The sequence below is a fragment of the Mesoplodon mirus genome, assembly GCF_964341445.2.
Source record: "Mesoplodon mirus genome assembly, chromosome: 14".
NCBI classification, from domain to species: domain Eukaryota; kingdom Metazoa; phylum Chordata; class Mammalia; order Artiodactyla; family Ziphiidae; genus Mesoplodon; species Mesoplodon mirus.
In genome coordinates this window covers 17,453,002-17,478,084 of record NC_138990.1, presented here as the reverse complement: position 1 = coordinate 17,478,084, position 25,083 = coordinate 17,453,002, and the positions used below count along the sequence as shown (strand labels likewise).

The window sequence follows — 25,083 nt, the reverse complement described above, 5'->3', positions numbered from 1 at the left end:
TGGTGTCATCCAAGAAATCATTGCCAAATCCAGTGTCATGAAGCTTTCTCCTATGTTTTCTTCTAAGAGCTTCATAGTTTTAGGTCTTACATTTAGGTCTTTGATCCATTTTCAGTTAATTTTTGTGTGTGGTGTACGATAAGGGTCCAACTTTATTCTTTTGCCTGTGGATATCCAGTTTTCCCAACTTCATTTGTCAAAGACGGTGCTTTCCCCCATTGAATGGTCCTAGAGAAGTCCTTTTAAATACACAGGTCCCTGGGATGGGTCATACCTTAAGCCAGTTATTAAGCAGTTTCTTAATTGTTAGCAGAGAATTGACAGGTAACTAAGGTAGAGAAGGAGGCCCTGAAGAAGGAAAAAAGAGGTGTTGAGCAGCGATGTGGTGGGAGTTGCAAGTAAACTTGCTTTATTTTGGCCTTGCCTGGTGATGGTCTGTGTGGCTGCGTGCTGTTTTCTCTGCATTTGTGTCGCATTCAAGGATGAGTATGCTACCATAATATGCACATTCATTCTTCCATTGTGTATTCATTTCTGTATTCCAGTTCATTCAGCAACTATTTCTTTTTTCCTCATAAATTTTTTTTCTTGTTTACTTTTATTTTTTAACATTTTGAAGAGTGTGGCCCATTTATTTATTTATTTATTTAACGTCTTTATTGGAGTATAATTGCTTTACAATGGTGTGTTGGTTTCTGCTGCATAACAAAGTGAATCAGCTACACATATACATACATCCCCATATCTCCTCCCTCTTGCGTCTCCCTCCCACCTTCCCTATCCCACCCCTCTAGGTGGTCACAAAGCACTGAGCTGATCTCCCTGTGCTATGCAGCTGCTTCCCACTAGCTATCTGTTTTACACTTGGTAGTGTATATGTGTTCATGCCACTCTCTCACTTCGTCCCAGCTTCTCCTTCTCCGTGTCCTCAAGTCCATTCTCTACGTCTGCGTCTTTAGTCCTGTCCTGCCCCTAGGTGCTTCAGAACTTTTTTTTTTTTTTAGATTCCATATATAGGTGTTAGCATACGGTATTTGTTTTTCACTTTCTGACTTACTTCACTCTGTATGACAGACTCTAGGTCCACCCACCTCACTACAAATAACTCAGTTTCGTTTCTTTTTATGGCTGAGTAATATTCCATTGTATTTATGTGCTGCATTTTTATCCATTCATCTGTCGATGGACACTTAGGTTGCTTCCATGTCCTGGCTATTGTAAATAGAGCTGCAATGAACATTGGGGTGCATGTATCTTTTTCAGTTATGGTTTTCTCAGGGTATATGCCCAGTAGTGGGATTGCTGGGTCATATGGTAGTTCTATTTTCAGTTTTTTTAAGGAACCTCCATACTGTTCTCCATAGTGGCTGTATCAATTTACATTCCCACCGACAGTCAGCAACTATTTCTTAAGTAACTGTTAAATAAAGATAAGATAAACCCATACATGTACATATGGCTAGATTAATGAGACTGAATAAAAGCCACTCAGTTTCATTACTTAATTAATAGTCAATATACTTGAGAGTTATGAATATGAAAGCAACAGATTAACACTGACGAATATGTATTTGGGCATTTTCTGGGTATGTAGTGGGAATTTTCCTGATGTGTGATGAACTGTTCAGAACCTTACAATGTTAATAATTCTATAACAAATAGATAAATAGCACTTTTGCATGAAAATGATTTCTCTTGGTGATTAGTATCCTTCTGTGGGGAGATGTGAAAATCCACCAGTAATCATAGTAAAGAAGACAGAATGAAGTTCTTTTTAGTGGGATTTGACTAACCTCTTAAGATGCACATTGGAAGTCCAGAGTGAACTGGTGACAGTGCGCGCCAGCAGATATGAAATTGAGTTGTGGGAAAGTGTGCATCAGTAATTTCCATATAGTTTTTAGTAAGCAGGATCTTCCTGACACTCTTCATAGCGTTTTGAACATCCCTGTGGAGAGCATGGGAGAGTCAGGAAATCTTTTGCATTGTGGGCACCCAGGGTCCCTGGGCTCACAGAGCTGCTCTCCTGTTTGCCTTGCACTTGCCTCCTCTGGCACCTGCTGTTCTGTGTAGACATGGGGGGCGGGGTGGGACTGCACTGATGCCTCTCATATGGTGTCTTTCTAATTTCATTACTTGAGGCCTAATAGGTATAGGTGCGTTCAGCTTAGAACCTTTCAAGGGCTGGGACATATCCAGCCCATTTTGTAGAGTCACATATAGGAACACAGAACAGAGCCGAAGTCTTTAGACTTAGTTTTTAGTTCATTGGTTTTGGTTTCAATCTTTTTTTTTTTAATTTAATTAATTAATTTATGGCTGCATCGGGTCTTAGTTGCAGCACAGCATCTTTAGTTGCAGCGCGCAGGCTCTTTGTTGCCGTGTGTGGGCTCCAGAGCGCATGGGCTCAGTAGTTGCGTTGCACGAGCTCTCTAGTTGCCCCACGGCATGTGGGATCTTCGTTCCCTGACCAGGGATTGAACCGGCGTCCCCTGCATTGCAAGACGATTCTTAACCACTGGACCGCCCGGGAAGTCCCTCAGTCTTTTTCAATTTGAGCTTTTTCTTTTAAGACTATCTTAATCAGACCCCAAGTAACCTGAAACTTATAAAAGCAGGGTTGCTAAAGTTGCAGTGGGTTTAGGGAGTGGAACCGTCGTCCCTGCTTGCTGTTTTTACCCCCAGCTCTTGTTTCCTCCCGCACATCCTCCCTGACTACAGTTCACAGCCCGTGGGATTCCGAGCAGCACTAAGCAGACTTTGTTTTATAGCTGAGGAGTCCACGGTGCTGTTGGACTCATCCCAGGTCATGCAGCCAGGCAGCGCAGTTGGGCTGGCGTTAGAGCCCAGGTCTTGAGTCACTGAATCTATTGTGTTGTAGACCACAGATAGCTTATTTAAAATAACAATGTTTGTATTTTATAGTCTTCAAACGGTTTCCACATAGGTGGTCTCATTTGATTTTCACTCTGTGGCCTAGCAGGGTAGATTTGTATAGTAGTAGCTAATGTTTATTCAGGGACTACCCTAAATGCTGGGAATCAGGGTACTTTTGCATACATGAATTCATTCTTTATCCATTTTTTAAACTAATTTTTAAAAACCCAGAAGTTGGCTTCTACGTTAATGCTTGGATAAGACGAGGTTAGTAGGTTATTTTAGGTTATGAATTACTGTCTGTGAAATGTTTGTCACTTTCCTCAAGGCCATCTCGCACTGTGGAACTAGACTGGGAACCCAGTCTGCAAGAGTTTCATCTGAAACCTAGAAGGCAATTTTTATTTGCAAGTCTGGCTTGATAATTGGATGGCTTGTTGTTAAAGGGCATTCTCTTTTTAGTGAGCAGGGTTAGTCAAGAGGATACATTGTAATTTGGAACATTGTGTAGGGTTAGGGTTACAACCCTAACCCTAACTGAACTATCTAGCATCTGCTGTTGGACAGAAGAAAGTTACACAACTGATGTCATCCAGCAGTGACAAGGCTGATTAATTGCTACTCCTCATATTCAGCAAAGACCAGTTTTACAGTTAGGTTTTTACCCCTGATCCATTGTCATAGGCCATCTTAATCTATATATAGATTATTTAAATGGATTTGATAGGACATGCTGCCTTAAATCTTCTCTGGGATACATTTTTTAAAATATAAATAAACGTGTAGAACATCAAAGTTGTTACATAATCAAATTTCTGAAATTGAAGTACATTACTAACGTATGTGAATACAGTCGGTTTTTTTTTTTGTTTTTTTGTTTTGTTTTTTTTTTTTGCTGTACGCGGGCCTCTCACTGCTGTGGCCTCTCCCGTTGCGGAGCACAGGCTCCGGACGCGCAGGCTCAGCGGCCACGGCCCACGGGCCCAGCCGCTCCGCGGCATGTGGGATCTTCCCGGACCGGGGCATGAACCCGTGTCCCCTGCCTCGGCAGGCAGACTCTCAACCACTGCGCCACGAGGGAAGCCCGAATACAGTAGTTTTAATTTTTTATGTTTGGTTTCTGACAATAGTTCTTCCGTGTGTCTTGTGTGGAGCACCAAGGGGAACTCTAGTAGTCAACTACCCAAACGTCTGACAGTGAGAGAGCCGGACAAGATAGTAATTGAGACTCAGAGAGGTGGAGATTCACCAGAGATTAATGGAGCCAGGTAGAGGCAGAGCCTGGGTTAGAAACAAGTCCCTCACCCCTAGTCTTTTATTCATAATCTTTTGATTCACGTATGCTGTATATTATGCTACAAACAGTAACAGATTGATTGTCATTGTAGTTTTATTCAGTCCGTTTTTAACATTGATTTATCCAGATGTTTATTGTTTTCCTTTTTGGGGTTTTTTTCCTGTATTTTTGATCGCTCACCCAAGAGAGTTTTCCTTCTATCTAAGGGATATCCTTGAGAATTTCCTTTAGACAAGTTTGCTGGTGGCATTAACCTCTTTTTATTTGCCTGAAAGTGCCTTTATTTCATCTTTCTTGACTGAATATTTCTCTGGGTTTAGAATTCTAAGTTAGTAATCATATTCTTTCAGCACTGTTGTCTTCTGGCTCTGTTGTTTCTGTTGAAAAGACAGCTGTCTGTTTAGTTGCTGCTCCTTTGAGTATTTTGAATGGAATCTCTGATTTTCCTACCCATGGCAGCTTTTAAGATTTTTTTTTTCTGTCTTCAGTTTTTCATAGTTTTACTATTATATGTCTAGATATAGATTCTATTTTTTCCTGTTTGGGGCTCATTGGGCTTCTTGAATTTGTGGCTTGATATCTTTAATCAGTTTTAGACTGTTTTAGTCATTATTTCTTTAAATATAACGCTGTTTTTCTCCTCTTTCCCTCCAATTTATTTAAATTAGACTTTCTCATGTACCCCCTGTGTCTCTTCTCCTCGCATCCATATTCTCCGTCGTTTTGTGCTTTATCTGGACATTTTCTTCTGACTTATTCCAGTTATGCTTTTTTTTTTTTTTTTTTTTGCAGTATGCGGGCCTCTCACTGTTGTGGCCTCTCCTGTCGCGGAGCACAGGCTCCAGACGCGCAGGCTCAGTGGCCATGGCTCATGGGCCCAGCCACTCCGTGGCACGTGGGATCTTCCCGGACCGGGGCACGAACCCGTGTCCCCTGCATCGGCAGGTGGACTCTCAACCACTGTGCCACCAGGGAAGCCCCCAGTTATGCTTTTATTTGGTTTTATCTATTTATTAAGTTCTTAGTTTCTAATATTGTATCTTTCAATTCTAGAGTCACTGTTTAGTTATTTCTAATACATTCCAGTTCTTTAGCGATATTCTGAAATTTGTCTTTTCCCTCTCTGAGCAGGGTAAGCTTGATTAATTTAAAGTCTACCTTAAATTCCATATCTGGAGTCTCTGTAGGTCTGTTTGTTGTTGTTGTTTTTTTTCTGTTGGTTCATGTGATCTTTCTTTGTGTGCCTGGTGATTTTTATTTGTGTAGTCGATACTATATTTGCAAACTCATTTGTAGAAATATATGAAGTTTAGGAAGTTGTCTCATCCTCAGAGGATCCATATTTCCTTCTGTCAGGTGCCGTGGGGCACTCATGGGGCAGCCCGGGGTCACCTGCATCTGCTTTCAGAGACTGAGATGACCTGTGACAGGATACTCTGGTCGGCCTGCCTCCAGTTTACTCTGAGCCTGGGGTCCTGCGCCCAGGTGTGAGAGCTGTGTCCTAGGAAGAGAGCCCTAGCTGTTGTTGCCTTAGCTCTGTGTTTGTTCTCAGCCACTCCTTGAGAATTGCCAGATGACTCAGAGGGAAAGGGTCTCCCAGTTTGGGGAGGTGATGTGAGGTGGCAGGTCTCCTCTGTCATCTGCTGAATCTTGGCTCGGGGATTTTTCATGATTTGCTAGGCCTTCTGTGTCTTGAGGCAGTTTTTTAAAACTATGTTTTGTCTAGCTTTCCTCCTCAGTGGGAGGGTAGGTCCAAATTACTTAGTTCACTGTTTGTTATGGGACTTTCTCAAAAGTAGAATTTGAATGTGTAAAATGAAATATGTTTATTTCTTTTTTCCTTTTCTTGATCTTAATTGAATCCTGGACCAATAGGAGTTTGCTGTACATAGGTCAAATTCTTTGAAATTGGATGAAATTACATCTTCAGTCCTTCATTCCTTTCACTTTTCAGAACTTTAAACATTTGGCTGGGGTAGCTCTTTTACTTTGGAATCGGGGAAGAACCTTTAAAACGTTTTTTTAAAAATGATTTTGTTTCATACTGGTCTACCTTCATTAAACTATGGATAAAGATTTTCATATTGGCCTTTTGCAATAGGTACCTGGTAGATCTTAAATAAATGAGGCTTTTAAGTAGATGGCCAGATGAATTAAACTTTTTAAATGTATTTTATTCTTTAATTTATGTTCATTTAGCAGATTAATAGTTGCAGATAATTTTTGTGAGTATGCATTCTTAATGTACAGTGGCCAGAACTCCCACACTCTTTACTTGTAAGAGCAGATGTGCAGAGTCAGAGTTTATATGAAGTCAAGAACTGTGTGTTAACACATTTCCCAGACTCCTTTAAGATAAGGGAGAGGTCTTGAGGGACTGGGCAAAGTGAGCCTCTTGAACTCAGAAGTATTGAACAGCACTGGTGGCGGTCCTGGGACTCAGGGTGAACACATTGGGTGGCCACGCCCTTACCTTCGTCAAACTTAGAAAGGCAAAACAAAGCAAGGCAGCCCTTCTCTCCCCCAGCATCCACAGCACCTGATCAGGGTTAATCACTTTGCCTCCTGTTCTCACCCCTTTCCACCTGCCCCTTGTGTCTCTGTTGGACTCAACTCTGACTCTCTGTGCATGTCTTTCAGTCACCTATTAAGAGTAGACAGTAAAAATTCATAATTAATATAAAGTCAGCAAAGAGAAATTATAAATCCCGTATATACTAAGAATAGAAATATTTGAAAGAAAATATCTGCTGATGTGTGTGGATAAAGTGTGGCTATGTTAAGGTGTTATTCAAGAAAATATTTTTTTTAAGCATATCAAAGCCAGTTTATCTTGGATAATGTATCTCCAGTGGTGTATGGTAACCCTTTGATATTAACCTGTATAATTACTAGGAGAAAAATACTTTTTTTTTTCCTTTTTTTTTTTTCTTTTTTTTTTTGCGGTACGCGGGCCTCTCACTGTTGTGGCCTCTCCCGTTGCGGAGCACAGGCTCCGGACGCGCAAGCTCAGCGGCCATGGCTCACGGGCCCAGCCGCTCCGCGGCATGTGGGATCCTCCCGGACCGGGGCACAAACCCATGTCCCCTGCATCGGCAGGCGGACTCTCAACCACTGCGCCACCAGGGAAGCCCGAAGAAAAATACTTAAATGGAGGTCATATTAATTTTGTGAAGAATAATGCAGTCATGTCCCAAGATGTAGCCATTTGGGTTAGAAGAATTTGACTTCACAAGGAATTTCATATAATGCCTGCTTTGATTTATACCTTTCTCACCACTAAGCCAGCTGACACTTGAGATGAGCCATTTTGGTGGTTTCATGGTATAGTTGGTCATGTGTTGCCTTAAGGAGAATGCCAGATTTGCCAATTTATTATTGGTAATAGTCTTTCTGCATCATGTCCCCTAGTTGCTTTGATTGACTTCTTTTAGGATTTTTGCATAATAGATGAATTACACTGTGACTGTACTCTTAAGTGTGCAGTATGTAATAGCAAAAACAGAATTTAAGAGCCATATTATAGGGTAGTGCATGAAGGAAAATGTTTTCTTAGGTTCCATTAACACTAATTAATGTTAACAAGTAAGCACAGTATGTTAGTTGGATTTGGTGATGTTTTACGTAAGAAGGTGTTAGGATTGATGCCCAGAAATGCATAAAAGTTTTTCCTGTTAAAATTAAAATTTAAAATAGTTATAATTAAAAGCTGATACTTACCTGTAAGGAGTTTTGGGGGGAACAAATTTCACTTGTGAAGCCAGAGAATGATATGCTTTGGAAAAAGTTTCCTCAGTATATTTTGAACTTTTATGGATTGAACATTTGAATTTATTTTAATTTCTCATTTTTATTGATATTGAAATAAGATATCAATTAGTAGTACCTTTTGTTATGAAATTGATATATTTCTTTCTTCCCCTAATACAGAAGCTCCACCATGAGACGAGGTGGATGGAGGAAGCGAGCTGAGAATGACTGGGAAAAATGGGTGTGTTTTCAAAGAATAAAAATAATTATATTGAACTGTCTAGGTATTTTTCATTCTTCTTTTAGTTTATAATGTCGTTGAAGGCGTTTTCTAAATTGTAAATCACTTTAGACACCAACTCTTTGTGTTTTCACAATGTATTGAAAGCTTAAACTTTGAGAAATTTTGTCCTGAGGAAATAAATGTTCTGGTGCACAGAACTTATTGTATGATAATTTTATTGCAGCATTGCTAATAATACTGAAAAACAGTAAAAACGTAGATATCCAGTAATAGGGGATTATCTCTATACCATGGAACAGTATACACCCATCATTTAGCTGTATATTTCTTAAGCTGGCAAGATGGCCTTAACTAAAAGGGTGTATTATAAAGGACTGTTATTATGTATGATCCTCTTTGTGTAAAACCTCTTGTGTTCTGAGGCACAGAAATAACTTTGAAAGTAAGATCCCAAAATGTTAGCAATGAATGGGATCATAGCTAATTTAAATTTTCTTAAAAAAAATTGACAGCATGTAATATTTGAATAATCAAAAACAATGAAGTCATTTCCATTTTGGAAAAAAATATATACCACTTCTAGACACCTACAGCTTTATTCTAAAGACCTTATTGATAAAGTAAAATTGATAGTCTTAATCGATTAACCTTAATTATTTCGATGTTCAGGAAAGGTGTGGCTGAATTCATAGATTTGTCAAGGTCTTTAGCAAAAACAATAATGTTTTTATATTCTTTTTGAGGTTGGTGTTATGAATATTAGTAGTACTACCAAATAGATTGATTAGATCCAGAATTTAGCCACTGAATCATTTATTGTATTCTTATCTACATGTATGGAAGACTTTACTGGTTTGTCAAACTGCTTCATTTTACTTGAATTTATTAATCTTAAGCTTCCCATACACAGAAGATAGTGGAAGCCAGTCAAAATATATTCTTACGGACCACTTGTCAAATTTTTAATCGATTTAAGCTTTGGTATAACTTTTGCTTGATTTTGCAGATAAGAACAATATTTTGTGGCATTACACTTATTAACCTTGACTTAACCCTTTCCCTCTTTTAACGGAACTTTTACCATTGTAACAATGTGATAGAATTATTAAACATGGAGTTGACAGAGGGAAAAGTCTCCCTTGACCTGCCTGTTTTATTGCCTTGCGTTATGGTTCATGTTTATCATTATACCTTATGTCATCCTTCTACCTTGGTTACTAGCACAGAGTAAGGCCTTTTTATTATTATTTTTTTAAATATAAATTTCTTTCTAAAAAGGAGAGGGTGGGAAGAAAAATAAAACTTTTGTGATTAGTTTACCTTTTCTTTAATTCTAGGGTGGGTATATGGCTGCCAAGGTCCAGAAATTGGAGCAACAGTTTCGATCAGATGCTGCTATACAGAAGGATGGAGCTTCATCTACAATTTTTAGTGGAGTCGCCATCTATGTTAATGGATATACAGGTTGAGTACTCTTTATTTTTTAGGTACCCCATTTTGGCATGTACTTTTATTAGGATTGGGAGCGATTTGTTTTAAATTCTGTTATTATTTATCTTGTGTATAAAAAAGGTAAAAGTAAAACCCTCTGCTTAGATACCCCTCCTTCACGTTTCCTTTCCGTCTTCCTGTGCCTGCCATTGTCTTATTTTAAATTTTATCAAAGCACATAGTTTTTTAAAGTCAAGTGAGGTTTAAAATGAAAAATTAGGATCCTCCTGCTTAAACAGCTCATCACACATATGGGGCTTGTAAACAGTGAGCTTCAATAGAGGGGGATCTGGTAGGGCCACTTCATTGGTGAATCTTCAACTGCCATTATCCAGAGGTCCTTTTGGGCTGGTGGAGGAGGGGGTGGAGTGTGTGTGTCAGATTTCCCAGACTCTTGCCTAGAGAAGGGAGTACACCCAGCTGCCGGCATCCTGGCCGCCGGGAGGGAAGGAGAGGGCCCGGAACCTCACCGTTTAGGGAGCGGAGCACCATTTAATCCCCCTGCTGTGCTCTTTCCTCCTCTCCATCCCTTCTCCCCTCCTGCTGTGCCTGTTGTCCTCGAGTCCAGTATCTGGAAGGGACAGGATAGTGTTTCCCTGTGAGCTGGAGAGGAGTTCTGGAGTTCTAATTCACAGTTTCAGCCGTGAGCTTCCTGTTTTACAACCTGTCACAAGCCCACTCTTGGAGGTGCCCAGTGCCTGTGTTTTCATGAGTTTCTCTTGGTTTCACTGGCACCAAGCCGTGTCTTCTGGGTCTCCACACAGCCAGCTCATCTTTCAGATCTTATCTTTCTCTGATCTGCCCCGTCAGTTACCACTTGTCTGTTGGCTGTCAGATTTTACTGCCAAAGTTTTCTTTTTATTCTCTTGAGGAGTCCTCTCCTCTTAAGATCATTTTCTTGTGTGTTTTGAGGTGAATGGCTATAAATATTTGTGTTGGTCGGTTAACGTTTTTTCCTCCCCACTTCTCAGTCGGCTGATAGCCGCTCGTGTTTAGGGTCTCCGTTTAGCACTCCCCCTCGGTTGTCTCATTGTCTTGCCGCTGGTGGGGGTGGCTTCTCAAGGTTCTGTGGGCTCTGGCGCCTTGTATTTATTCACATCTTGGCATTTATTAGATCTTATTGTAGTTGCCTGTTCACTAGACAAGAGCAAGAGCTTCATTTCCACATTTTCATCACCATTGTGTCCTTGGTGCCTCTACAGTGATGGGTATAACCACTCAGGGGCTACTTGTTGATTAAAGTTAAGTTGTAATTTGGCTGACGCAGTTGCCTGGTTGAGTTTTAGCAGGCGTGATTGACAGTTTAGTCTAAGAATGTTATCTCAAAACGAATGGTGGTGCAACTTTGGGAAAATTCACATGCACCTTTTCTACTTAGGCGTCTTAGAACGTTCAAGCTCCACAGACCTTCCTGAGATGCATTATAAAAGGTTAAAGATGTTAATAAAAAGAAATAAACATTGCTCGTTACATCAGCAAGTTTTGGAAGTCCCCAGTTTACGAGGGCACCCTTATTTACATAAGAGGAAGAAAAGAAGATTCTTTGTGTGAGGGAGAAAAAAATGAATATTGTAGTAATCATTACCATGGTTGAGAATCTGGAATTCTAATTTACCTTCATCACTCTTTTTTTTCTTTTTTTTTTGGTACGCGGGCCTCTCACTGTTGTGGCCTCTCCCGTTGCGGAGCACAGGCTCCGGACGCACAGGCTCAGCGGCCATGGCTCACGGGCCCAGCCGCTCCATGGCATGTGGGATCTTCCCAGACCGGGGCACGAACCCGTGTCCTCTGCATCGGCAGGCGGACTCTCAACCCCTGCGCCACCAGGGAAGCCCCATCACTCATTTTTATGTGACTGTAAGACATTCTCTCTTTTGGACCTATTGTTATCCCTATCCTTTTCTTTAAGATAGAGATGATATTAATTTTTATTCTTGTTAGGATTACATTATAATTCTTGAAGTAAAGTTCCTTTATGTTGAATTTCATAGGGACATGCAAGTTGTGGTGATACAATTTTTTAGAAAAATTTTCACTTTTAGTGATGACTACTTTTGAAGCTTTATAGATAAAACAGAAGCTAACAGTCTCTGTGATAAATCAGCAAGAAAAGAATAGTGCTTGAGATGCAGTGAGACAAGTAGGGAATACTGTGTTGTTGTTGGTTCTTACTCATGCTCCTCATAGACTTTAACTAATGTTTCAAGTTTTCTTAATTCCTTTAAAGCTCCTGGTTCTACCATCTGAACTTCTCTTTGGTAACCCACATCCCTTCCAACACAGTTAGCTTTGAACTTGAGTTTAGAGATGAGGTTCCTCCATCTTCTGGCTACTCTGCCTCTGTTAACCCATTCTCTCATCTCTCTTTTTCTCCCAAGCAGCATCTTTTCTTTTCGAAGGTTAATAACTTCTTTGCCTTCCATCTCATTTTTTAAATTAAAACAAATTTTTGACTGTAGAATCACATGCAGAAAAAATAGAGACCATGAACCTTTGCCCAGTTTCCCCCAATGTAACATCTTGTAGAGTGGGGGTCCCCAACTTCCGGGGCCCCAGACCGATACCCGTCCGCAGCCTGTTAGGAACCGGGCCGCACAGCAGGAGGTGAGTGGCCGGTGCACGAGCGAAGCTTCGTCTGCCGCTCCCCATCGCTTGCGTTACTGCCCGGACCACCCCCCCAGCCCACCCCTCATGGAAAAACTGTCTTCCACAAAACTGGTCCCTGGTGCCAGAAAGGTTGGGGACCGCTGCTCTAGAAGATGGTGCTGTATCAACCAGGAAACCGACATTGATACATTCAAGACACAGAACCTTTTCACACAAGGATCCTTCCTGCCTCCCTTGTGGAGCCATACCGACTCCCCTTCTGCTCTCAACCTGGCAGCTACTAGTCTGGCCTCCATTCCTGTACTTTTTTCATTTCAAGAATGTTACGTAAATAGAACATACAGTATATAACCTTCTGGGATTGGCTTTTTTACTCAGATTGGCTTTTTTACTCAGCATAATACGCTGGAGAGTCATCCAAGTTGTTGTGTGTATCAGTAGTTTTTTCATTTTTATTCCATGGTATGGATGTTCCACACTTGAACCATTCACCCATTTAAGAACTTCTGGGTTATTTCCTCTTTTTGGCTGTGAACACCTGTGTACAGGTTTTTGTGTGAACATAAAGAGTGCAATTGCTGGGTTATATAGTAGTTGCATGTTTCGTTTTTTTCTAAGAAACTGCAAAACTGTTTCCCAGTGGCTGTACTATTTACATTCCCGCTAGTAATTTATGAGTGATCCAGTTTCTGTGTCCTTGCTAGCATTTAGTGATTTTTATTTTAAAAATTTAATAGGTATGTAGTAATATCTCTTTGTGGTTTTAATTTGTGTTGTAGTTGCTCCACATCCTCACCAGCATTTTGTACAGACAGGTTGGTTTTTTTGTTTGTTTTAATTTAGGTATTCTAATGCATGTGTAGTGGTGTCTCATGGTGGTTTTAATTTGCATTTGCCTGATGGCTAAAGATGTTGAACATCCTTTCCTGTATTTATTTGCTACCTGTAGATCCTCTTCAGTGAAATGTCTGTACATGTCCTTTGCCTGTTTTCCAATTGGATTGCTTGGTTTTTTACTGTTAAATTTTGAGAGTTCTTTTTATAATTCTAGATACTACTCCTTGTCAGATATGTGGTTTGCAGATATTATCTCCCAGTCTGTGGTTTGTCTTTCACTAGATCCCAAAGATTTTTTCCTATTTTTTCTAAAAATTTTATAAGTTTCTGTTTAATTTTTAAGTTCATGGTCCATTTGAATATTTTTGTTTGTTGTTTGTGGCCTGTGGATATCCACTTGCTAGCACCATTTGTTGAGAAGGCCATTCTTTCTCCATTGGATTACTTTGTACTTTGCTCAAAAATCAGTTGGGGGGCTTCCGTGGTGGCGCAGTGGTTGAGAATCTGCTTGCTAATGCAGGGGACACAGGTTCGAGCCCTGGTCTGGGAAGATCCCATATGCCATGGAGCAACTAGGCCCATGAGCCACAACTACTGAGCCTGCGCGTCTGGAGCCTGTGCTCCGCAACAAGAGAGGCCGCGATAGTGAGAGGCCCGCGCACCGCGATGAAGAGTGGCCCCCGCTTGCCACAACTAGAGAAAGCCCTCTCACAGAAACGAAGACCCAACACAGCCAATAAATAAATAAATAAATAAATAAACAAATGTGGGGTTTACAAAAAAAAAAAGGTTGGCCCAGTTTTCAAAAAAAAAAAAAAAATTAGTTGGGCATATTTGGGTGGGTCTGTTTCTGAGTTCCATGTTCTTTTCCATTGACATATGTGTCTGTCTTTTCACCAGTACCACATGGTCTTGATTACTGTACCTCTGTACTATATAGTAAGCCATAATACTGGGTACAGTGATCATTGCCATTTTATTCTTCTTTGGAAAGGTTGTTTTAGCTATTTTCTAGGGCCTGTGCTTTTCCACATAAATTTTAGAAGAAGCTTTTCTGTGGCTACAAAATAGATACCTTGCTGAGATTTTGATAGGAATTACATTAATCCTATAGCTCAATTTAGGGAGAATTGACATCTTTACTCTGTTAAGTTTTCCAATCTTTGGACCTTTCATCCCATTTTACTCTATGTGAATTAATTCAACGAATATATGTATTTTTTTATTTTTTATTTTTTTTTTTATTTATTAGTTTCTGCTTTATAACAAAGTGAATCAGTCATACATACACATCTGTTCCCACATCCCTTCCCTTAACGAATATATTTTGTATGCTGCTTGCGTGTTAGGTACTGTGTTTGAACAGAGATGACAGTGATGGAGAATGTGGATTTTGTGACAGAAACGTCATCTCTGGGTATTAGACATGAACAGAGCCAAGTGGGTGGCAACATAGACGTAACTGCCTTTGAGGGCTAGAGTGATGACTTCATAGAAACACTGACTATTTGAACTGGTCTTGGACAAATAAGGTGTTTTTTGGATGAAACTGGGTAACGGCATTCTTGTCCCGCCCCTAACCTCCATTTTCACCTTTACGCCCTCTAATTTCGGTCAACGGGACTATTCTGGTGTTTTAGATTTTGTCTTTGTACGTTCTCTCTCCTGTGCTGCTGTTCGTGCTCTTGCTCTGATGAAAAGCTCCTTCCCTCACTTCTGTGAACTGGACTCATATTCATCCATGGAGACCCAGTTAAATTAGATTTGCCTCTTTCCTTAAACTGGTCCACAGAATATACATTTCATAGCATTACTGCTAGAAACATTTACTTTTGACACCTGAGTTTTGTCTTGTATTGCCAGGTCTTACTTATGTGCTGAGTTTTGGGGAGTCAGAAAGACCGTTGTGTGTGGTGAACCTGGCCGGATGTGGATCAGAGAGAACACTGCGGGGCCTCCATTAGCTCCTCCTCCAGGGCTTCATCCCTGGGAGCTGTGTCAGATGTTGCCTTCTCCAGGAGACTTTCCCTGACCAGCCTTATGTAAAATACATGTATCTTGCCCCCCAGTTGCTTTCTAATCCTTTATCCAGCTTCATTTCTCTTCACAGAATTTATTTGCTCCTGAACTGGTATTTATCTGACTTACTTTCTGTCTGCCCAGTGGGATAAAAGTGCTGTGGAGCACAGCCGAGAGTGCCAGGGCCTAGAAGCCTGCCCGGCACATTGTAAGATTCTCAATTAAATATTAGTTGAGCCTACGAATGAATAGCAGAGTTCTGTGTTTGTACATCAAACACAAAATGTGTTTGATGTTTGAATGTTAAAATGTGTTCACTCATATGCTAATTCAACTCAGTTTTCTTAAATGGGTAGTTTTTAAATAAGAAATGGGCCACACTCTAGGCTTACTGAATTGTAATCTCTGGGAAATAGGCCCTGGACATGTTTATTTTGGTGAAAGCTCTCCGGGTGAGCTAGTGCTTCAAATCTAGGGAGCTGTAATTGCTCTTCTGTGGAGTTGGATCAGGACAGTGAATGTGGAAAGAGGCGTTGAGGTAATTTTCTGCTTTTTTCAGTAGGTGGATAAGAGACCAGGTCTGGTGACTTTGGCACTGCTGAAGTTTGTGGAAAAGCAGGGGAGGCTTGGGTATGATTTGCAAAATGAAACAAGGGGATATACAAGTATAACAGACTTATATCTGAAGTGGTAGGGATTTGTTTGAAAACGTAACCTTAACATTGATAATTTTCTGAGCGTGTGAATATGGTGATTTAGGAAAAGAGTCCGTTTAATGCTCTAATCTAATTTTTTGAAATGGATACCTTCCAGGAATTATCTGGAAGTATTTCCTCCTGTTTCCTGTGAGACTGATGGTGTGAATCCAGGGATGTAGGAATTTAACCTACATGGGAGAGACTTACTGTATTAATTTCTACCACCCCCTGTAATTTTGCCAGTGTCTGATAGGTATTTGCACCTATTAGGTACTCAAAAATGTGTTCTTCAGGCTTTTGAGATGTTTCTTTGGTTTTTACTCGGTTGAGTGTATGTGGCTTTTAGTTGAATTTTGTAAGTCTGCTGTACCTAGGGAGGAGAGGGGAAAAGAGAGTAGGCATGGCTACTGGAGAAAGAGTGTTGTCCAGGGCTCAGAAGACAAAGGGGTCTGCACAATAGCCAGGTGATTGTGCACAAGTCATCTAATTTTCCTCTATTTCCTCATCAGTAAACTATGCTAAATTATCTTTCTAATTTATAGGATTGTGAGACTCAAATGAAATAATGAAAGATATTAACTACTGTAAGACCCAAGGAGGTATAAGCAGCCATTGGCTTCTTTCTAGCATGTATGTGACACAGCCAAGATTTAATCAAGTTGTTTGGACATGCAGGATGAAATGGTACACACGATGACTGTTTTCTCAATAGAGATCTATCACGGAAAGCTTTTGCACAAGATTTTAAAACTTTGCTTATAGAATGTTTTAACCAGATGTTTTAACCAGATGAGCAAAACTCTTTTATAAGCTGTGCCCAGAGACGTCACAGTGGTCTTCAGCGGTTGTTCTGATGTTACGTGATGGCGTTTGCTGTGGTGGAATTTCACAGTGGAGCTTTAGGCCTAAATCGTGGTCCGGTGTTTAATATGTGCCTTTTACCTTTTCTGTGCTTACCTGTCTCTTACTTTCTGTGGTTGGTTTTAGTTAATGCTAAAATTTGATTGCATACAGAATATTCTCAAAGAATGTTCTGTAAAATTAACAGTAGGAGTATTATGGACTGTGAGTGTTACAGATTTGCAAAGCTTTCTTTCCAAGGTACCTGTAAGTTTTTAAAATTGCACAGTCCTATTCAGTGAGAAAAACAGTTTAAGTAAAAATTATTTTCTTGTTGATCAAATGTTCTTTGATATATCTTCTGTTTTGTCAAGAAAGGATACATGTAACAGAAAAGAAAGGTGTATATGTTGTTCAACCTATAAGATGCATTTTAGAACCTGTTTTTAGATTTATTAAAACTTGAAAATGTTGCCGTGTTACAGTCCTCTTTTATCTGAAGTTAGTCTCCTTTATTAAAACCTCATTCAGGATGCTGAGGAGCTAAGAATTTTGGTTTAAAAGGATGTTTCATTGGGATTTTGATTTGCATTTCTCTCATGATTAGTGATGTTGAGCATCTTTTCATATGTTGGTTGGCCATATGTATATCATCTTTAAAGAAATGTGTATTCAGGTCCTTTGTCCATTTTAAAATTGGGTTATTTTGTTGTTGAGTTGAAATACTTCTTTATATATTCTAACTATTAACCCCTTATTAGACAGACGATTTGCAAATACTGTCTTCAGTTCCCAGGTTGCTCTTTTACTTCTGTTGATTGTGTCCTTTGATGCACAGAAGTTTTGAATTTTAATGTAGTTTAACCTAATCTGTTTTTCTTCTTGTTGCCTGTGCTTTTGGTGTCATATCTGAGAAATCATTTCCAAATCCAATGTCATGAAGCTTTTCCCCTGTGTTTTCTTTTAAGAGTTTTATAGTTTTAGGTCTTACATTTAGGTCTTTAGTCCATTGAGTTAATTTTTGTGTATGTTATAAGGGCCCAACTTCATTCTTTTGCATGTGTTTTTTAATGACCTTTCCCCCCACTGATGTTGTCTGTTCTGTCACTACATAATCAGCATTTGAACATTGTACCATGACATTTTTGGTCTTCATTCGATGAAGATGCATCATGTGCACCTTAAGTTGGTTTCTGTTCTTTTCATTAGCACATGACATTTAAAGCAGTCCCTGACAGCACCAGTACCTTCATAAACAAAACCTGTGCAATGAAATCATGGTTATTCAAATTATCCAGAACATGCTTGTTTTTTGTTTTTGGTAAGAATAACATTGAAATGACAATAATCGTCTCACAGAGAACTTGTGATGCCAAGACTCTGTTGTTGAATTCCAATCTTGGAATCACCAGTGGTGAGCATTAAGTGAGATGAAGTATGGAAAGTACATGATTGGAATAGGTGCTAAATTAATGTTACTTTTCTTTCCTCAGTTCTTTTTACCTTCTTCTTATTATAAAGCAGTAAATGACAGTTTTATTTTGTTCTACGAAGAGGTGGATGTTTTTTAATAGAATTGATATATATATATATTGGCGCTACTAGAATGACAGTGTCTACTGAATATGTTTTTGGCTGCGTTGGGCCTTCGTTGCTGCGCGTGGGCTTTCTCTAGTTGTAGCGAGCGGGGGCTACTCTTCGTCGCCATGTGCGGGCTTCTCATTGCGCTGGCTTCTCTTGTTGCAGAGCACAGGCTGTAGGTGCACAGGCTTCAGTAGTTGTGGCACACGGGCTCAGTAGTTGTGGCACGTGGGCACAGTAGTTGTGGCGCATGGGCTTAGTTGCTCCGTGGCATGTGGGATCTTCCCGGACCAGGGCTCGAACCCGTGTCCCCTGCATTGGCAGGCGGATTCTTAACCACTGTGCCACCAGGGAAGCCCTTATATTTTTTTAAATAAAAGTTTAAGTTATTAAGCTTCACAGGAGTAAAGTCTAACTAATAAGCTCCACAGTAAGTGTGCTCATAGTAAGTATTTTTAAACATAAGATAAAAATGTCAAGGTCAATATAGCTAAACGTAGTCGAAATTTTTTAAATATTTGCTCTGTTATCAGTATTTAATTCATTACTCGAGGTGCCTATCTGCTTTTCTGGGCATTGCTTGGCAGTAGATGTTTTTGTGTTGGCTGACTGTGCCTTTAGCAGCCAGGAGAGTCGGATGTGCTAAGGCATAATAGCTCTTATCACTTTGTGATTTTCCTCCCAACTTTGTTTACTGGCAACACAGCCAAGGAGAAGGTGTACCAGTGATACGTTCTTTAAATCATCCTGTTTAAGGGATTGTTCAGCTAGGGCTCCACTTTCTTAATGTAAAACTTTTAACATGTTTTATTGTTAATTTTACAGATCCATCTGCTGAGGAATTGAGAAAGCTAATGATGTTGCATGGAGGCCAATATCATGTGTATTATTCCAGATCCAAAACAACACACATCATTGCCACAAATCTTCCTAATGCCAAAATTAAAGAGTTAAAGGGAGAAAAAGTAATTCGACCAGAATGGATTGTGGAAAGGTAAGTTTAATTTTTAATTAAATTAATGAGTTTTAAAAATTGGAATACTTTTTCTGGTATAAACCCTTATCTGACTTGCATTGCCTCTTAACTTAAGGGTGAAGAGTAATCCATGTCTTAAGAAACACCACTGTGCTCCTTAGCCTCGCGTGATGATTCAGGTGGCCTGGGGTTTGATGTTAGTGTTCTTGCAACATCAGCTCCCAGGAGTTAGGGGAGATGACTCAGGTGGGCGGCAGGAAGCAGCGATGGGAGGGGTTGACAGAGCATGCTGTGTTCACTCAGCAAATATTTGTGCACCTGTTACCAGTAGGCAGTGTTCTGTGTACTTGGGAAATACATCAGTGAGCAAAACAGAGTGCCTCCCCTACCTCTTGGAGCTTACATTTTATAAGGGGAAGCAGATAATAAATAGTATATAAGTAAATTTATGTCATATGTTAAAAGTCTGTACATGCTGTGGGGGAAGAAGGAAGATGAGGAGAACGTGGACCCGGAATACTAGGAGTGGGCGGCAGTTTGCAGTATTACTAGTACCCGTTTTTCAGTTAGTATGGCTCCTTGGCTGCTGGTTTGGAATTGGTGTGTTGTAAATCAGCGCTGGCCATTCATACTAACTTCCTGAGGTTAAATATGTCATCTAGAACCTTGGTGATGAGCCAGAACTTGAGTGATTCATATATAATATATATGAGTGATTGCTAGATTTATGAAAGTTAAAAGTGAAAGTGTTAAAGTCATAATTTTATGAATAGATTGTAATCAGTATATGAGAGAATGGTCAGACTGTATAATGGAGTGTTAATGAAACAAACTTAGAAATTATTTTTTTTAAGTCAACTGCCAAGCTTTTTTCTTATCCTATATTTCATTAATTCTGACACCTTCCATTAATTTATTCAGTAGATTTCGAATTGTTAGGTTTCGGGACTTCCCTGGTGGTCCAGTGGTTAAGATTCCATGCTCCCAGTGCAGGGAGTGTGGTTCCGATCCCTGGTTGGGGAACTAAGAACCCACATGCCGCATGGCGCAACCAAACATTTTTTAAAAAAATAATTAAATAGAATTGTTCTGTTCCTCTGTATAGCAGACACAGCAGCAAAGATTCGTGAGAGGCAATGTATTATAGTGGAAAGGCTGTGCTTGGGCTCTGGAGACATACCTGGGTTCACATCCCAACTCAGCAATTCAGGGTCCCTGTGATCTTGTGTAATGGGAATAGCTACGCAGCCATTCTGAACTTTGTTTCCTCATTTGTAAACCTTCTTCCTCAGACAGAAGGCTGTTGTCTACCCACTATGGTTATGTGACAACTAGGAATAATTTGTGCAAACTACCTAGCACAATGCCTTGTGCATTGCAGAGGCATAATATGTAAGAAACTACTGTTATTTTATTTTTATTCTATAAACATCACCGAGTATCAGAAAATAAATTCCAAAAGGTCAAAAGTGCATTTGTCTTCCGGAAAGCCAAATATTCTTATGGATTAGGGTTTTTTAAGCCTTGGCAGATTAAGTTGAAGGTCCATCCCTAGAACATCTTTGTGCTATGTTCCCAGGACCCAGCCACTATCCATTCATTATATAGGATTAATGAACCTAGCTTTTAGCTGTGTGTCTTCTTAAAAATAAATTGTGACGTTTTCGGTATAAAAGGTTAGTATCATTCCAGAGTTTAACTGTGTGTTGTCACTTAAAGACAATCCGTTCATTGTGCCAGGGCAAGAATTTTGATCTGGGGATATTACTTTTGCTTTGGAGGGGGTGGGGGAGATCCATGGGTAAGGAAAGTGGTGGTGAAAAGAGCTCTTGTTGGGTGGGACTTGACTTGCTTAGAAAATGGTGGTCTTCATTACAGCTCTTTCTTTATACCTGTTCTTTTTTGTGCTGAATGCTGCTAGAGAGATAATACAATAGAAAATGCACCTGAGACAGTTACAAGTTATAAAATACACCTTAATGGATTTTATTTTACTTTGAAGTTAGGCTTAATTATCTGTTTTTAAATAACTGAAGTGACTTCGGAATCATGGTTATGTGGCTTATTTGCTTTATGTTATATATGAGAAGGCAGGGCTAATACGGTTAACTGATTTGCCTAAGAATGACAGAATTCAGAACCCAGATTTTCTGACTTGTATTTGGGTCTGCTCTTTGCCATTTAATTAAGTTGTTATAGGTGAGTTGGCCTATGTGGAAATGGTTCAGTCTGGGCTGTACCCTAATATATGAAATAAATGCCTTGTGTCTACGATGTCATAAGCATGGGCTCCTCCATGTTAAATCACAGTGCTGTTTTCTTTCACACTCTAATCCCAGTCTTGTTCATCTTTTCTCCTTCTCAGCAGTGTTTTAATGAGATTTTATTATACTTAAAAATTTGAACATTAGCCGTTTAATGGATGATACATGATATTCTCTTCTATAATTAGTTTTCCTGTTTTTAGTTTGAGCAGTTTGAAAAGCGACTACCACTTATAAGTGTGCAGGATGATTACTTTGCTTTGATTAGAATTCCCTGGTGTCTGTGTAGGTGCCATTAAACCCGAGGTAATATAGGCATGATTATGGGGTCATGACTTCGGAGAGGCGGGGGAGTCCTTTAATGAGAAGCCTGTGTGCGTTAGTTTAAGGTCTGAGATTACGTTACTGAAGGCTTTGCTTTGTAAATCTTATGTTTGTGTATAGTATAAGTTAGTGATTTTCAAATTTTTCTCTTAATCCTTTTCTTCAGACAATTTTACATTGAAATTTGAAGTGTGAAGTAGTTATAGAAGCTGCTGTGGTTCACCTCATTGCCTCATCAGGCCAGAGCACAGTTGAAAACATGGTCCTGAGTTATTCCAAGTCCATCTTGTTCTCGTTCATTTTGTGCTGAGTCTTCTGTGGCGTGGGAACCTGCCTCCTGTGGTTGGATTCTCACGGGCTCTGCTGTGAGATGAGAGGGTCCAGTTGTTGCCAACTCGGGTCTTCTCGTGGGGGGTGACTGGCTCCCAGTCAGTGTGTCCTTTCTTCCTAAGCTCCCACCTGTAATGTTAGCACGTTTGTCACATGCTTGTGATGCTCTGAAGATCTCATACTTCGTATGGACTGAAACTTTGTTTCTAATTACACTCAGGGTCAATATTAGAGTGCTTATGCAACTCAAAAGTTGGTTGCAATTTTATCTCATGGTTTTTTTCATTCCCCTTATGTTATTTTTGTGTCTTGCCTCAGTTTATTCTTCGTAGAAAATGTGTGTGATTCTAGTTTCTGGTATAGATTTGACTTAAAAAAATTAATCTTGAGTCGTTTACTTTTTTCTCTCACAGCACTACAGAATTCTTCTCAACTAACCAGTACACATTTCAGGCTCCCCGCCACCCCATGACTTGTTGTAGGTAATATTTATTAGAAAATATTTATTAGAAAATAGAGTCTTGGTCTTCAGGAGCTAAAGAATGAGTATGAATAGCTTAACTCTCTCAGTATCTGTAGTAAAAATTAAAAAGCAATCTGGACCCTGAAGGATAAAGGGCAAAAAGTTACATACATATGTTCATAGCTGTTATTTCCTTTTCTGAGCTTGTGGGATCTTGGTGAGTGGTTGGAAAGTTTGGGTAATGGGAGAGGTGGTGGCAAAGGGAATTTTAATTTTGAATGCGTAAAGAATAATGTTTGCTTAATGGTAGAATAATAGGCAAAAACAGCTCAGTTTGTCCTTAGCACATAATTAGATCCTTTCTTGCCTTAAATCCACTTTTGAATGAGGAAGAAGGATAGGTGCGTGAATGGATGGGCACATGGGTATACAGTGTCAGATATGGTTTTTCTAATAGAGAACGACTGGGATGTTGACTGGAACCATACAAACATTTGATGTGCAGAATTGCTTCATCTAAAGAAGATGCTGTTGCTACAGTTATAGTAAAAAGTTTGGAATAGAAATGTAGTGACTTTTCTTGTATCTTAATTTTTGCAAAATCTCCCAGACTCTGGTTATAACTGGCAGTGTAAATTCATTTTCAGCATAGGAAATAGGAAATGATTTGAAGAACAAAGTTCTGCTGTAGATAACTTTACTGGGGCTATAGGACAAACCAAGAGTTAAAACTCCTCAAAGTAAGTGAATATCTCACATGCAATGAGTATGTGCCTGATACATTGTATAGAATGTAAGCTCTTTCATATATATCAGAATCTGTTTTCAGTGTACATGGGAAGAAAGCTCAGTATATAAAGAAACCATGTAGTTATATCTTTTGGTAAAGTGAAGCTCCATTTGGTTTTGAAATATGGGTTTTGATGTTTGGCTCTGTTTTTTTTTTATTTTTTTTTTGTAAGAAGAATGGTAGAAAATATGAATACAGCTCCTTTGTGCTTAGGATAAGCAGTGAAATTAGAAAATGTTAGAAATGAATCCCTGAGAGACTTTGTAAAAGAAGATCTGTTAAAAATATACCGTCAGGGGGGCTTCCCTGGTGGCGCAGTGGTTGAGAATCTGCCTGCTAATGCAGGGGACACGGGTTCGAGCCCTGGTCTGGGAAGATCCCACATGCTGCGGGGCAACTAGGCCCGTGAGCCACAACTACTGAGCCTGCGCGTCTGGAGCCTGTGCTCTGCAACAAGAGAGGCCGCGATAGTGAGAGGCCCGCGCACCGCGATGAAGAGTGGTCCCCACTTGCCACAACTAGAGAAAGCCCTCACACAGAAATTAAGACCCAACACAGACATAAATAAATAAATAAATAAATAAGCCAAGCATTTGTAGCCCTTTAAAAAAACAAACAAACAAACAAAAAAAATATACCGTCAGGGGCTTCCCTGGTGGCACAGTGGTTGAGAGTCTGCCTGCCGATGCAGGGGACACGGGTTCGTGCCCCGGTCCAGGAGGATCCCACATGCTGCGGAGCGGCTGGGCCCGTGAGCCATGGCTGCTGAGCCTGCGTGTCCGGAGCCTGTGCTCCGCAATGGGAGAGGCCACAGCAGTGAGGCCCGCATACCGCAAAAAAAAAAAAAAAAAAAAAAAAAAAAAAAACTGTCAGATAATGTTTCTCTTCATATATCTGTAGATGGATAAATGGATAAGCAGGGATAATTAAGAATATACACAGATGTATAGTGGTTTGGGCTTGAAATTAAAAGAATTTCTTGTCTAACGTTTCTGTAGTGCACTGGGCTTTAGTTTCTTTTACTGGGCATCTCTGAGGATGTCTGATTAGAGACCTGCAGTATTTAAATTGGCTCTTATTGTATATCAGTCTCCACGGACTTAGTTATGTAAGACTTAAGTTCTGCTGGGTGACATGGCTGTTGTTAGGAGTCGTGTACGGTCAGTTTAGACCACAGAGAGCACCTGTAGCGTCTGGGTCACCCAGCAAGCTGTCAGTAGGATGGGGGAAGCCAGCATGATAATGGAGCGTGTCCTGGCTTCATTGCACGTTGGTCTTACTTCAGATGTGCAGCTGGCATATTGAGCACAGTTTCAGTCTCCACTTACCCCTTACTTACAGCTGTGCTGTGTGTCGTGGAGGAGGCAGAAGGCTAAGGTTAGGGCTAAGTCCCTCTGCTTCTGAGGGTGGGAGAGCAGGCAAGATAGGTAATAACTAAGAAGACAACGGTCCGTAGCCAGGCAGTTAAGATCAGTTGCTAAAGGAAGTTAAGTTTGATAAAAGTATAAAGTAAAATTCACTGTGCTGTACACCTGAAACTAACACAACGTTGTATGTAAATCAACTGCACTCCGAAAAAAATTCTTAAAAACATAAGGTAATAGATGGTCTAATTTTAGGCTTTTAATTCTAGTCTTTGAATGTGATCTGTGATCTTGATAAAACTAACTTTTAGCCTGACGGTAAACTCATTTA

At 40.0% G+C, this 25,083-nt stretch overlaps 1 protein-coding gene across 8 annotated transcripts in view; it reads left to right on the top strand.

The window, feature by feature from the left end:
* REV1 (REV1 DNA directed polymerase) overlaps positions 1-25,083 on the top strand; it is an 81,539-nt gene that overhangs the window by 15,609 nt on the left and 40,847 nt on the right. For all 8 annotated transcript variants that reach the window (XM_082642666.1, XM_082642668.1, XM_082642669.1 and 5 more), the window contains 3 exons: positions 8,105-8,165; positions 9,506-9,632; positions 19,067-19,235. In XM_082642666.1, coding sequence (XP_082498792.1) covers positions 8,115-8,165; positions 9,506-9,632; positions 19,067-19,235 — 347 coding nt within the window. In that variant the 5' untranslated portion in view covers positions 8,105-8,114. The remainder of the gene's footprint in view (positions 1-8,104; positions 8,166-9,505; positions 9,633-19,066; positions 19,236-25,083) is intronic.